At 38.3% G+C, this 16,208-nt stretch overlaps 1 protein-coding gene across 3 annotated transcripts in view; it reads left to right on the top strand.

Annotated features, from left to right (window-relative positions):
* Positions 1 to 16,208, top strand: part of RABGAP1L (RAB GTPase activating protein 1 like) — a 776,559-nt gene that overhangs the window by 619,064 nt on the left and 141,287 nt on the right. For all 3 annotated transcript variants that reach the window (XM_021682815.1, XM_044915943.1, XM_044915942.1), the window contains one exon: positions 4,804 to 4,932. In XM_021682815.1, coding sequence (XP_021538490.1) covers positions 4,804 to 4,932 — 129 coding nt within the window. The remainder of the gene's footprint in view (positions 1 to 4,803; positions 4,933 to 16,208) is intronic.

Here is a 16,208-nt window from a genome sequence, read left to right as displayed (position 1 = left end):
CACAGATGGATAACGATATCCAGAAGCTGGCCTCTCCTCTTTTGGATACTTGGTTTGGTCCTTGAAATGTTAGTCTGCCTTTTAGGGGTGCATTTTTAAGGCTTGAGTCTTATCACAAGATCATGTGGTAAGCTTCTCTTCATTGTCAGGGTAGACAGGTAGCATTCATACATACAAATGTAAACTTAATTATAACTGTTAATTAAGTTTACATCTCCGTAGCCAGTTTATTAATAAGCCGTCATGTTTTAGTTTCATAGAAAGCGCTGCTACTTATATTTTGGACTAATACTGTTACATTAATACTTGACGGTTGTGAAGCATATATATTTAACAAGATGATATGTACAGGGGCGTCTGGGTGGCTCAGTCGTTAAGCGTCTGCCTTCGACTCAGGTCATGATCCCAGGGTCCTGGGATCGAGCCCCGCATCGGGCTCCCTGCTCAGTGGGAAGCCTGCTTCTCCCTCTCCCACTCCCCCTGCTTGTGTTCTCTCTCTCGCTGTGTCTCTCTGTCAAATAAATAAATAAAATCTTAAAAATGATATGTACAATATGATTCAAGTTTTCTTAAATATGTGTGTAGGGATAGGAAAAAATGATTATAAGCAATGTAACAAAATGTTAATTATGTTTATCTCTGGGTAGTGAGACCTCTTAGGCTTTTAAAAAATATTTTCCGTTTTGGGGAAAGTGAATATGTCATCAATAAAAAAATGTATGATCCCACTATGTATATACACACACATATGTATACAAATTATGATTTTTACAAAGTATTTAAAAACAAACAACTTTCTGATAAATTCTTAGTGAGGTATCCAAATTTTTGCAGACCAAGAGGTATCTATTCCTCAATTGTAGAGGGAAAAACCTCTCACATACAGCCATCAGAAAATGGAGAGTTACCCCTGTAAATTTATAATCTGCTTATGGCATGAAAAGATATTTGGAGGTGATACTTAATGATTATGGAAGTCTCTTAAAGATAGAAAATTGGAGGAAAAAGCCCTTTAGAATCAAAGTAGGACTGCAGATTATCTTCTGGAGCAATGTCAAGCAAGTTTTTTGTTAATATACTTTTTGCTTATTGGCGTGTTTCTGCCCCCCCCCCCCCCCCCGCCAGGGTTGTCTTCTGGCATATATATATATGTATATATATATATATTTTTTTAATTCACAATGAAATTAGCTTTATTTCAGTCCATGACAGGAATATAAGTTCTTACAACTTAGACTGCCTGCTTTACGGAATTAAAAATGTCAGTGAGAGCAGGGTACTGTTTTTAGCTACTAAAATATCAGTACCTGAGCATATTTGAGTAACAGAGAGACAACTTTCCAACCTGTCATCCCTTATATTTGTTTTGGGGTTCACAAAATGCACTCATAGGACTTACCTTATTTCCTTCTCAAATACTTGACGTTGAAGATGCTCCCTTCTTGAAGTAGAACAGTAAAGATGTAGGCAGCACCACAATTTAGCCAGAGTTGGGATCAGAATGGATTTATTTCATCCTTTGCAGCCTTGTTTCAGTGTCTTTACTTCCTAGAAGCTGAGATTAGGGGACCGAATACCATGCAGTTTCCACATGTCTGTCTACCTGAGTCGTTCTGCTCTGTGATCGTTAGAGCGCCTCTCTGACAGGGCTTAGCTGAGTGGGCCATGGGATCTGGAGCATCAATAACGCAAGCAGTGTCTTGGAAAGGACAGTCACGGGGCACTCTGAATTCTGCCTTCCAGAGACTCAGCCCCGGCTGGGCTTTAGCCCCACCCAGGTGGGGAGCTTCTTGCTGCATTTCTTTGACCTGGCCACCCCTCCCTGACCAGAGGTCACATGTCACAGGCTGTATGATTCCTCAGCTTTAATCCTCACCTTTCTGCTTTTGCACCAACTCAGAGGCTGGACTTGAAATTAGGCCTTGGGCAGTATTAGGTAATCATGCTACTGCCTTCAGGCAAGGAACTGCACCACCATTTTGGGGCCATCTGTTACCAGGTAATTAGAGCTTGGTTGCCCAGAAAATAGAAGCAGTGGCCTCAAAGGCTTTGGGGTGGGGAAGATAGCTGCTCATCCTGCTTCCCCACAAACTCCAGAAGCAGTGTGTCCTGAGTTTTCCCGACAGTCACCTCTGATCGTCAGAGCCAGTATCACAGGTGAGAAAGGAAGAGTGGGGATGTAGTGTGTCTGGTATATCTGGCAGCTGGATGCTTTCCCAGCAATTCAACAGTTGATACTTTGGTCAGAGAAGCCCTCTTTTAGGCTGATGTTTCCATAACAGTCTTTTCCAACTAAGTTAAGGTGAGTTGATAGCACTCTGTCATGCTAAACATTCTACCACTTATCATCACCATCGTGTCTAAGTATCTACGAGGGAGAAAGTCAATCTGAGATGTACCGAGGCTTGTTTTTCCACTGCTACCATTAGCCTAGCTCTACTTTCTGATCTAAAGCTGAGGCAACCTGGTACCCCTGTGGAAATGCCTGCTGTATGAATTAATAGATTATTTTATTTTACATGTTTCTGTTTAAAAGGTAAGGGAGATGAAAGTAGAATTCATTCATTCAGTAAATTTTAATTGAGTACCTCCTATATTCCAGTTATTATTCTTGTCACTGTGGATACAGCAATGAACAAGACAGACAAGGCCCTTTCCTTAGGAGGAAACAGATGTAAAATGGGAAAATGCGTTGGTGGGAAATTACTTGATGGGCTGGGGGTGGGGGAGAATTTAAGTGCTCAGGAAAGGCCTCGCTCAGATTTTACATTTGAGCTAAAAATCTAAATCACAAAAAGTTGCTATCCTTATGAAAATCTGGGAGAAGACTGTCCAGGCAGAAGGAACAGCAAGGGCAGTTGCCTTCAGTTAGGAATGAACTTGGTGTGTACAAGAAACAGGAACAAGGCCAGTGTGCCTGGAGCTTGAGAACAGGAGGGAGATGTGGTTCAAGAAGAGGTTGGAGGGGAAGGCAGGGGCTCCAGATCATGAAGGGTCTTGTGGGCCATGGTAACAATTTTGGATTTCATTCTGAGCACAGTAGGAAGCTCTGGAGGGCTTTACACAGAAGAACCACAGGATGTGAAAGGGTATCATCTGGCTATGATAAGGAGAGTGGATTGTGGGGAACAAAATGGAAACAGGGAGACCGGTTAGTGGATTACTGCAATGGCTCACCTAGGAGATGACATGTCTAATGGCTTGGGGACCAGGCTGCTGAAGATGATTCCGGCCCTGTGAAGAGCAGGAATTTCTCTGACTTCTTATACTCTTTCAGGACAGCCTTTAAGGTTAATCAGCTCTACATTTGAATCTAAATAAAGTAACATTTTGAACTAGCGCATAGTTTATGATTTCTAGCCATCCTGGTTTGTTTTGTTTTTTCATTTTATTACTGAAGTTTTTGATAATTTCTGACTCTTAAAACATCTTATTTCTCTTTGGCTTACTTCTGTGTACCCTGTCTGCTTAATCTATAATTTGTATCAGGGTGTTTGCCAAAGATTGCTTATAGTTGTTTATTAAAATACTTCTGGCCTTTCTTTTTTTTTTTTTTAGATTTTATCTATTTGACAGAAACACAGCGAAAGAGGGAACACAAGCAGGGGGAGTGGGAGAGGGAGAAGCAGGCTTCCCACGGAGCAGGGAGCCCGATGTGGGGCTCAATCCCAGGACCCTGGGATCATGACCCGAGCCGAAGGCAGACGCTTAACGACTGAGCCACCCAGGCGCCCCTGGCCTTTCTTTTTCTTTTCTTTTTTTTTTTTTAAATCAGCTCCCCACCCAATGTGGGGCTTGGACATACAACCCAAAGAAGATCAAGAGTCACCAACTCTACCCACTGAGCCAGCCAGGCGCCCCTTATTGTCTTTCTTATTACAAAATCTTTTTTTTTTTTAAGATTTTATTTATTTATTTGACAGACAGATACATAGTGAGAGAGGGAACACAAGCAGGGGGAGTACGAGAGGGAGAAGCAGGCTTCCCGCAGAGCAGGGAGCCTGATGTGGGGCCTGATCCCAGGACCCTGGGACCATGACCCAAGCTGAAGGCAGACACCCAACTGAGCCACCCAGGCACCCCTCTTATTACAAAATCTTTACTGCAGAAAATACAGCAAAATATAAGGGTAAAAACCCCTGTGACCCCACTATCCAGAGAAACCTTTTATTTCCTTTCCATCTCTTTTCTATGCATGCATATATTTATTTTTAAGTGGTTATTTCTTGAAGAAGTAAATTTTGCAAACGGTTTTCATAAGTTCGCTAGTTAAGTGATTCATTTCATTTACTTTTTCATAGCATTCTTTAAGGTGGGGAATCAATTTCTTATTTTCTTGAACTGCTGTTGTCATTAGTTGAAAGGCCCTTCTCCCATTAGGTGTTCATTATATAATTTTAATGTGCTTTGATTACATTGTCTATGTCTTCAGCCAAGTTTCTAATAATATCCTTAGAACACCCAGCAAGCTAAAGTCATAGATTAGACCCAGAGTTAAAATTTTTTTCTTTTCTGGCATTTTTTTTTTTTCCCTCCAGAGCTGTACCTTGGTTAGCTTTGCTGGGATCCACTATTCTGATCTTCAGGTTATGTAAATTAAATATGTTAGCCTATTAATTAATTCTTATACTGCACCTAGGATTTATGGTGACTTATGGTTAGAAATCTATTCCTAATAACTTGTGGAACTAAGCTAGATCTTAGCTACAATGATGCATTCGGGAAAATAGAAATTCTTTTTTCAATATATTTGTCCTGAAGGCAGGCTAAAATGTAATGATGATTCTTGGGATTATTTTGCAGACCTCAAAGGAAGATCTTCTGCAGGCTGATTTTGAAGGTGCTTTAAAGTTTTTCAGAGTTCAGCTTCCAAAGAGATACAGGGCGGAGGAAAATGCCAGAAGACTGATGGAGCAGGCTTGCAATATTAAGGTAAGGTACATGGATTTATATATAATAAAGACAGAACTTGAATGCAGAAAGAACGTGGCCAATTATATAAAACCCTTTCTCTATACATTGCTGGATTTTGACTATGTTTAAGGTGATACTGTGTATGAACTAGTCTCTCCCAGACATTTTTGTGAGGCTGGTATGTGTATAATACCTTCTAGTAGGACTTGGAGTGAAAGTTAGTAGGTTCAGATTGGAACAATAGGAAGACAAACATTTATCTTATAGGTAGGGCTCTAGAATGGACTGCTGTGATAGTGGTTTCCATGGCAGCAGACTTAGTATTTAGCTTTTGGCCATCTGTTTTAGGATTATTTACGACAAAGCAAGAAAAGCCTGCTTAGGCAGTGCTTTCTTTTCTCCAAGGGACTAGGAAAGCTTTGAGTCTTGGTCTGCCCATTCCCACCCCACATCTGCAAAATGGTCATGGATATATTGTTCCTTAACCTATGTCTCATAAAACTAAACAAGTTTCATATAATAATTTGATATGGAAATTTCTATCAAGAAAATTATGGTATCAAGATGAGAGAGCACATTTTTTAAAGATTTGGAACCAATTTATTGATGTTAATTCTTGTACCTCTGGAATATACTAGGGAATCTTCTTACCTAACTATGACATAAATACAAATTTCCCTTCTGAACAAAGAGACAAAGATCCCATGTCTTATGAACCTTATGTTCTTGCAGAAGGAAACAGACAATAAATGACTAAAATAATAAATATTTAATATGCTAGAAGGTGATAAATAGCTAGGAAAAAAGGAAAAGTAGGGTGAAATAAGCAAGACTGGATTGGTGAGGAGAGGGAAAGTTACAGTTGTTAATAGGTATTCAGAGTAAGTAGACCTCATTAAAAAGGTGAAGGAGAGGAGTTAGTCATGGAGATGTCTAGGGGAAGAATGTTCCAGTGGAGACAACAGCTAGTTCAAAGGCCCTGAGGCTGGCTCATGCCTGGTGGGTTTGAAGAACAGCAAGAAGGCCAATGTAGCTGGAGTGAAGTGAATGAAAATGAGAGCAATAGAAGAGGAAGTTAGAGAGCTCACAAGGAGCCAGAAAATGTAGGTCTTTGTAAGGATTCAGACTTTAAGTGAAGTGGGTAGCTCTTGCAGGGTTTTGAGTGGAAGAGTGATATGATCTGTCTGAGGTTTTAGAGGATCACAGCACTTACTGTGTTGAAAACAGACTGCAAGAAAGTAAGGGTGGAAGTAGGGAGGTCAGACAGGGGGTTTTGCAGTAATCCTGTTGAAAAATAATGATAGAGTTTACCAGGGTGATAACAATGAGATAGAGATGGAGTGGAGACGGAGGTAGTTGGAACCTGAGTATATTTTGAAAGAGAACCAAAAGGATTTCATGATACATTACACATGAGTATGAGAGGAAATGAGGAGTCAAGATGACTCCATAGATTTTGGATTAGGAGATTAGAAGATTGAGATGCCATTGGGTTATTAAGTTCATTACTTAAAATGTACTTTGACATAGACTTCATTTAAGCATCATACCCACTCTAACACTTTTTTGGTGTAACACTGTTGTTTTTTATCTTAACTTATTTTAAAGTGAATTCTAAATGTCGAAAAGTACAATTCAGTGCTAAAAGTAAACAACTGAAGAGAAAAAAATATATTGTCTTTCAAATGAATTCTATATTTAAAAAAAAAAATCATTTTCCAAAGATACTAAAGCAAAACAAACCTCTCAATCTTCATCCTGAAATGCAAACTTGTAAAGCCTTCCAGACTAATTATTTTATTTGGCTGGGCCAAATGACTAAGTATGAGCCACATTTGTCTGTAGACTTTGAAAATACATTTCAGTAGTCATGGTGGCTTTGATTGAATTTTTTGGGTGGTATGTTTGAAAGGTAGGCTCCAGCCCTCTGATTGTTCCAGAGCTGTCAGAGAAAGGTACTGTAACTAGAACAGTTCTATAGGAATCTGTTAAAATAAAACATTCATTTCTAAGAATGAGATGAGAGAATTAGGAGGTACAGGTAAGGTAGAAAGTTAAATGTCTTCAAGGGAAATTTGGTAACATCGGGCAATCACTGAGAATGGAAAACCCAGGAAGCAATCCAAAATCGTGAGATGTACAGGGAAGGATTTTTTCCAATATAATTTATGAAGCTTCTCAGAGGATGGAGGCAATTAACAATGGTCAAACCAGAAACTTGGTATCTGAAAGACACAGAAACTTAAAATGTTAGAAAGTAAGTTCAAAATAGGATTTGATTGGGCTATTTCTGGAATGAACATGTGCAACCAGAATAATTTGTGTGAACATGAGCAGATAGACATGAATTTTTATTTTAAGTAATAATGAATTATTTGATTTTGTTTTTTGTTTTTAGGTCTTGTTTTGGGTTTTGTTTTTTGTCTTTGCATTATCTAAGGAGAGTAACTTTTTCTTAGCTATATAAAACAGTACTCACAGGACACCATGTTTATTAAGGTATAGTTGATAACATTATATTAGTTTCAGGCACAAAATTGAGAAATGATCACCACAATAAGTCCAGTTAACCCCTGTCACCATCCATAGTTACAAAATATTTTCTTCTTGTGGTAAGAACTTTAAAGATCCACTCTCCTAGTAGCAGTATGGTATTATTAACTATAGTCATCATGCTGTATAGTATATCCCCATGACTTATTTATTTTATAATGAATAATGTCATCATTTTATAATGAAATTTGTACCTTTTGACCCCCTTCACCCATTTTACCCACTTTACCCCCTGCCTCAGGCAGTCTGTTCTCTGTATCCCTGAACTTGGTATTTTTGGGTTTTTTAGATTCTACATATAAGTGAGATCATCTGGTATTTATCTTTTTCTGTCTGACCTATTTCACTTAGCATAATGCCATCAAGTTCCATCCATATTGTGCCCAATGGCAAGATTTCATTCTTTTTTGTGGCTGAATAATATTCCTTTGTGCATGTATGCTACATTTTCTTTAGCCATTCATCTATCAGGGGCCATTTAGGTTTCCATTGCTGGCTATTGTAAATAATGCTGTAATGAACATGGGGTGCATATTATCTTTTCAAATTAGTGTTTTTGTTTTATTCAGATAAATACCCAGAAGTGAAATTACTAGATTGTATGGTAGTTTTGTTTTTAATTTTTTTGAAGAACCTTCATTTTCATAATGGCTGCACCAATTTACATTTCCACAATTGCAGAAGGGTTTCCTTTTCTCCACATCCTGGCCAGCACTTATTTCTTATCTTTTTGATAATAGCCACTCTAACAGATGTGAAGTGATATCTCATTTTGGTTTTGATTTGCACTTCCTGATGATTAGTAGTGCTGGGCACCTTTTCATGTACCTGTTGTTTGTCTGTATGTCTTCTTTGGAAAAATGTCTGTTCAGGTCCTCTGCCCAGTTTATAATCAGATTGTTGTTGGGTTTTTTTTTGCTGTTGAGTTATAGGAGTTCTTTATATATTTTGGATATTAACTCTTTATCAGACATATGATTTGCAAATATTTTCTACCATTCAATAGGTTGCCTTTTCATTTTGTTGATGGTTTTCCTTTGCTGTGCAAAAGTTGTTGTTTGTTTGTTTAAACTCATGGGGCTTGAACTCACAATCCTGAGATCAAAACCTGAGCTGAAATCAAGAGTCAGACACTTAACCAACTGAGCCACCCAGGCACCTCTGTGTAAAACTTTTTAGTATGATGTAGTCCCACTTGGTTTATTTTTGCTTTTGTTGTATTTATTTTAGATGTCAAATCCAAAAAAAAAAAATCATCACCAAGACACATCAAGTCGCTCACCACCTATGTTTTCTTCTAGGAGTTTTGTTTTTTTTTTAAGATTTTATTTATTTATTTGACATAGAGACAGCGAGAGCAGGAACACAAGCAGGGGCAGTGGGAGAGGGAGAAGCAGGCTTCCTGCTGAGCAGGGAGCCCGATGTGGGGCTCGATCCCAGGACCCTGGGATCATGACCTGAGCTGAAGGCAGACGCTTAATGACTGAGCCAGCCAGGCGCCCCTCTTCTAGGAGTTTTATGGTTTAAGGTCTTATGTTCAAGTTTTTTAATCCATTTTGAGTTAATTTTTGTGTTTGGTATAAGATAGTGGCCCAGTTTCATTCTTTTGCATATGACTGTCTAGTTTTTCCATCGCCATTTATTGAAGAAATTATCCTTTCCCCATAGTATGTCCTGGCTCCTTTGTTGTAAATTAATTTGACCATATATGCACGGATTTATTTCTGGCTTCTCTATTCTGTCCCACTGATCTGTGTCTGTTTTTTTTTGTTTTTTTTTTTAATGCTGCTATCATACTGTTTTGATTACTTTGGCTTTGTAATGTTGTTGAAGTCAGAGAGTGTGATGCCTCCAGCTTTGTTCTTCTTTCTCAAGATTGCTTTGGGTATTTGGGATCTTTTGTGGTTCTATGCAAATTTTAAAATTGTTTGTTCCCTTTCTGTGAAAGATGTCATTGGAATTTTGATAGGGATTGTATCGATCTATAGATTGCTTTGGGTGTATAGACCTTTTAACAATATTAATCTAACCTGTGAACACGGAATATCTTTCTATTTATTTGTGTCTTCTTTAGTTTCTTTCATTAATGTCTTATAGTTTTCAGTGTACAGATCTTTCCGTGGTTAAATTTATTCCAAGGTATTTTTTGATGCAATTATAAAATGGATTGTTTTCTTAATTTCTCTTTTTGGTAGTTTCTTATTCATGTATTGAAATACAACAGTTTTGTATATTGATTTTGTATCACAGGATATCATTTTAATTTATAAAGTGATTATGAGGTAGACGTGAGGTGAAACTCAGAGAAGGAAGACGGAAGTAGTATAATATCCAAGGATTGTGCTGGAACTGGAGCATAGGTTTCCAACCGAAAGGTTTAAAATTGTTTTTTAACTGAGACCTACATTTTAAAATAGCTTTTATATCAAAACCCTGACCCCCCCACACACATATCTGAAGAAATACTCTTACAATGTGTGATGTACTGTGATGTTTCCTCTTCTACTACTGTATTGTATTCTGTGTCATTTAAACTACTTGAAGAAAAATCTTCAAACCGAAAAGGTAATCATAACCCACTAAATCGATTTCACAACAGCTTGCTGTTTTGAAAAAACACTGAGGTCTGTCATACCGTTCACACCACCTCCCTCTTCCCCATTCTTATATGCTGCAACTTGTGAGAAGTTGTGGAGCTTGAGGTGTGGCAATGAATAATGGAAGTAGGGGTGTGGTAAGGATGTGCGTCCTCATGCCGTCCTTGTAGCAGAATATGCTGGCAACTGCAAAGTTTAGGGAATGATGGATTTACAGATCGAGGCTGTGTGTTAGGCAAAGCATTCACAGACAGAGGTGACTGCAGATATGGAATAGGCAAACAAGCTGCTCTCACAATTTCTTATCTACAGCCTTGAGATTAAAGATAGAATATCAAAAATAAAAAAAATTATTTTAATTATTTTCAGTTAGTATTTGTGTATGATTATATCTTTTTTGAATTGACATGTTCTCATTTAATTACCCAACTGGATGAATCACTTTCCTCTAACTTTAAGGAACTAGGTGATAAGTGATTGCAGTGAACTGACTGCTTTTAAAATAGATGCAACAGTTAGTTGCAGGTGAAAAGTAACTTAGTTCCGTATGTGGTTTATTTCTGCATGTGTACAACAAGATGTATTAACAAACCACACTGGATTAGATAAATAACTTTATTCTTCTCAAACCTGTATAATATTAAATATCAAAAATGTTTTTGTGGGTTTTTTTCTGATTTAACTAACATGATTTTAAATGTTTCTCATATCTTCCTGTGCCTATGGTTTCAGCTAGGTTATAATCGGAAAATATGTTGACCCATCAGACTTGATTTGAAAAGTCATTTGCTTACTTAATATATGAATATCCTGTACTTCCTCAGGCTTTGTTGAATACCATTATTCAGTTGTTACTGGTAGTTAAAAATTCTGCTACTGTAGACCTTCTTAAACTTGAATCTTGGCTTCATGTACTCTAAATCAGTAGAAATTTGAATTTCTTAACACAAGCATATGAGCATTTTGTTTTTCCAGGTAAGACGATCCAGAGCTTCCATTAGATTCTTAAAAGGAATTCAGTAACTCAAAAAAAAAAATTAGCCTGTATACTGTGAGACAGTCTTAAACTTGCTAAGTAAAATGATATTTTTATAAAGTATAAGAATTTATGAATGTGATATCTATAGATGTTCAAGTGCTTATACATACAGCCTTTATAATTATTCTTGATCTGCCTGTTGTTCTATATAATTTTATTCAACATCATTTATATTGTATTAGGTTGAATTGATGAAATTGCCATTCTTGTTGGTCAAAAATTTAAGATATTAGACATCGTATATGATTTAATTCTTTCATGCCTCTCCATACAATTCAATGCTATGTAGATAAATGATGAAATATTAAAATTTTGAATCTTTTAATTATAATGGAATGCATTTAGCTGGCATTGCTCTGATAAGAATAAAAGGATAAACTAGAAGAGTAAAACACCTGTAATAAAAGTTAGAGTACTGTGTATACCTTAGTTCTACGGACATGCAAATTCCCTGAGAATTGCTCTTCAAAGACTGGGAAACAAGTCTTGTCTGTTCGTTCGTTCCTTCGTTCCTTGTTCATTTTTATTTGGAAAAATGTTCCAAATGCCACATTTGTGTTGCATCTCATTAGGAGCAAAGTTCATCACATCACTCAAAATAGTCTGTTGGTAGATCTTCATAAAAGAATATTTAAAAATAGAAATCAGCCTCTTTCATTTGATTTTATTAGTGAAATAATTTGAGTAAAATTAAAACCTCAAAATTTGATGTTAAACTAAAACAAAGTAGTTAGGAAAGGAAGTTAATTTCTTGAGTGCCTGTTGTGTGCAGGAACTATGCAAGAGAACTTCTGAGAGGAAATAAGAGTTAAGATAAGACCTGAAGGGTTAGCAGGAGTTAAGGAGTATCTGAAGCTAGGGGAATATGCCCAGAGGTAAGAAAATGTGGTTGAACAAGCCCTAATCATAGTTGATGACTAGAGAATGGGGGTGAGGGGATTAAATAGAGAGAAGACAAAGTAAGCAGGAGCCAGACTACTGGTGCAGAGCCATGTAAGCCATGGTAAGCAATTTGGATTTTATCCTGAGAGCAATGGGAAGCACTGAGGGATTTTAAATAAGAGGCAGAAATAATCAGCTGTTTGTTTTAGAAAGAATCTTTCTGGCTGCTGTGTGGAAAATGGATTGAAAGGGGTAAGATTAGATATTGGTGACAGACCAATTCAGGGGTGGTTGAGGTAATCCAGGTGAGAAGTGACCAGAGTATCTGTTATGGGCTGGAGAAATATCGACAGATTCCAGAGATGTTCAAGAGATAGAATCAAGAGATCTTAGTGATTAAATGTGAGCATTAGGGCAGGGAAGAGAGCCTGTGATGACTTTCAGAATTCTTACTTAGGCAACTTGATAGTAATCACACTGCAAAGAGAACAAAGGAGAACAAATTACAAGGATAGAAGATAATGAGTGAAGTGTTGGACATGTGAAGTTTGCAGTGTATATCCACAATCTAATATCCAAATATATAGAAATATCAAGTAAGTGGATGGATATGGAAGTGAGATCTGAGCTGAAAGTAGGTATTTGAATGTCCCACTATTGAAACCATGAGAGTGGGTGAATTCTCATAGGGGAGCAGAAAGGAATGTTGAGGATAGGTACATTAACATGTAAAAAAAATGGGCTGAGAAGTAGAAGCTGGTGAGACTGAGAAGACAGGAAGAAACCCAGAAGAGAAGTGAAGTGTGACTGCTAAGGGAAAAGGTATTTGTTTTCAAGAAGGAAGAAGTTGAATAAATGTCAGTAATGCTTAGAGGTCATATAAGGTAGTGAAAAGCAGACATTGTGCAATAGTTAATGATAAAGATGTCCTTAATGGCCTTAGTGAGAGCAGTTTCAGTGGAGTGATGAAGTATAAACTCCAGTGATTCAAGGAATAAATGGGAGGGGAGGAAATGGAGAAAGGAAGATAAAACAACTCTTCTGAGAAGGTTAGAATGGGAAGAAGATGGGGGATGAAAGAGATGGCCAGCAAGCCAGAGAATAAGTACAAGAGAGATAAGAAGACATGAGATTGAGGGGCACCTGGGTGGCTCAGTCGTTAAGCATCTGCCTTTGGCTCAGGTCATGATCCCAGGGTCCTGGGATCGAGCCCCACATCGGGCTCCCTGCTCCACGGGAAGCCTGCTTCTCCCTCTCCCACTCCCCCTGCTTCTGTTCCATCTCTCTCTGTCAAATAAATAAATAAATCTTAAAAAAAAAAAAAAAAAAGACATGAGACTGATATGGATGTTTGGAGGATGGGAAAGGTGAGTCTCTAAATGCTAAAAAACTTAAATGAATCAATTTCTTCATTGAGCACCTACTATATGCCTGGCGCTGTGCTAGACCCAGGGAATACAAGGTAGATATGCTCCCTGAAATCATGGGATTTCCATACTATTGTGTGCAAAATGTTAGTTAGATAATCACCTTAATAACTGTGTAATTACAAGTGAGACAAAAGCTCAGAAGGGAATAAGAAGGATATATGAGGGGAAGGAGCAAAGGAACCTGATTCTGACTCAATCAACAATTTAGGGAAAGCTTTCTCAAACTGAGATTATAAGGCATTCCAGACTGAAGGAACAGCATGTACAAACAGTGTGAAGAAGGAGGCAGTAAGTTCTGTTTAAGAAACTGAGGGAAAGCAAATGGGACTATAGCTGAGAGAATCATGAGGGCTGATATGTAGGAGCCAGACCACTCCATCTTCAAATAAGAAGAAAAGGCCCACAGAAAGAGAAAAGTTGAAGATTCGGTAAAGAAAGAGGAATATATCAAGAGACAGGCCTCCAGGTAGGGTAAGGGATTAGATTCCAGAGAATAGACCTTTCTTCCATTACAGTAGAAGGGAATGAGCAAGGAATCAATGAGGATGAAGGGAATGTGCAGTTTGGTGGGGAGGAAATTAAGAATATTTCATTTGAAGGTTTCTGTTATTTCAATTAAGCAGATTCTAGAGGAAGGGAGTATATAGTGGAGTGAGAGGTTTAAAGAACATGGAAAAGCTTTTAGAACAGACGTTGTAGAGATTGGAAGAACTAAGTGAGAAAACACACAAAGAGTTGTTGGACCATTGTTGGAGATCATGAATTCATAGTGGCAAGAATCTGTAGCATTTTGTGAGTTTCTCCAGAAACACTCAGCAGCCCAAATGTATACATGAAGAATGTAGACAGTTATCTTGACCCCAAGTTGAGGTTTGCCAGCATGAGGCAAAGGAAGGACAGTGGGGCCAAGGCAACGGTACTCTAATAAACCAGATCTTGGGGGAATGAGAGGGATGAGGAAAAGGGGAATCCCTGATCTGTCACTTGTGCCAATTTCCACGGTGTAAATACTCCGACGATAGCAAATTTCAAGGTGCCAGTAACTTAAGAACAGGCTCACACATGGGCGCCTGAGTGGCTCAGTCGGTTAAGCATCCAACTCTTGATTTCAATTCAGGTCAGGATCTCAGGGTCATGAGATCGAGCCCCATGTGTGGTTCTGTGCTCAGCATGGAGTCTGCCCGAGATTCCCTCTCTCCCTTTCCCTCTGCCCCTCCCTCCCTCAAATAAATAAATAAAACCTTAAAAAAAAAAAAAAAAGAACTGGCTCACACAATTTCTGAATGTTAATAGTCACTTCTCAGGAACTGGTACTTGATGACCCTAAGCACACACAGGTTCAGAGAGATGAGGCTAGAAGAGTGTGGTTGACATGATGGAAAATGGAGTTTAACAAGTAGAAGAGAAAGTGAAGACCAATGGGGACTGAGAGTCTGCAAGAAAAGGGGGTGGAGGAGAACTACAAAGAATTGTTGAACTCCATGACTTAGGAGAATGGTGGAGGAGAACATTAAATGAGTTGGTGGTGGTTACCCAAGAAAAAAGCACCTTTCCTCCAAAAACTCTTACATTTGAAAGACAATTTAGTGACACTGGAAGACAATACTGACTTGTACTTAAAATTTTCAGTTGTAGCTCAGGTTAGTTAGTGGCAGCAGAACCGTGCCAATTGCTATTTTGCCATCTATGGCCAGCTCCTCTGACTTGCCTCTCTGTCCTGGCAACAGTGCTACCGTCTCTCCCATCTTCCTGTGATCATAGACATTGGAAATGCCTTGAGGTGGAATAAACAGAGATGGCAGAGGCAACAGGAGCAAGGGAGATGAGGAGGACCCATGATGGCTAAAAACAAAGTTCTGCCCTGGCATCTTGCTCACACACCAAAATTGGCTTCCTGCCTCATGCGGGAGAGGTAGCCACCAATGACAGAGGGGTTACCGTGGTAACTACTTTCTTCAGAAAATTCTAAGCTCTGCGCCAGCACAGTTACCTCTTTATTGAGATGGACAATTATCTACGCTCCCAGAGTGGATTAATATAATTTGATCTTGCCTCCCACAAATCACATTTGTAATGGGATATGGTAAATTTGTTTATCTAGAAATTTAACATTTTTTTTCCCTTTTAAGACCTCCATATTGGTAACCGTGGATTTGAATTTAACTGTTTGAAAAATAACTTTCATACTAGAACAAAACTGTAAAGAACATTTGTATTAAAAGCTATTTACCTCTAATTTCTTCATGCCGTTTCCTATTTATTTCTGACTGTTGTTGCTATGTGTAAACAAGAATATAATCTCCCAAATAAAGGCTTTCTTTGAATTAGCAATGAGGCCACACAGAAGCTTCTGTCAACTCCGTGGATCTAAAATGTGTACCCTTATGTACACCATGGAAAGGGTTCATTTTTAATAGAACCACATCTAGTGTTCCTTTCCTATAAAGACCTCTATGTTGACAACCACAGTTGGAAATATTTGGTTTAAAGGGTCATAATCTTCTTGCTGGGGAAGTGTTATGTTGCAGGATACAGAGATGTGATAAATAACAAACTGATAATGAGATAGTTTCTATATCAAAACAGTTCCTCTTTTTTCCTTTGAGGCTTCTTTTTTTTTTTAAAGATTTTATTTATTTATTTATTCATTTATTTATTTGAGAGAGCGCGCCTGCGCGGGAGTGCCTACGGGCCCGTGCAGGGGAGGGGCAGAAGGAGAGGGAGAATCTCAAGCAGACTCTGCAGTTAGCAGGAGCCGGACTGGGGGCTTGATCTAATGGCCCTAAGATCATG

This window comes from Neomonachus schauinslandi, chromosome 6 (genome assembly GCF_002201575.2).
Source record: "Neomonachus schauinslandi chromosome 6, ASM220157v2, whole genome shotgun sequence".
NCBI classification, from domain to species: Eukaryota; Metazoa; Chordata; class Mammalia; order Carnivora; family Phocidae; genus Neomonachus; species Neomonachus schauinslandi.
The sequence above is the reverse complement of the archived record's forward strand: the minus strand, read 5'-3'. Positions and strand labels throughout refer to the sequence as shown.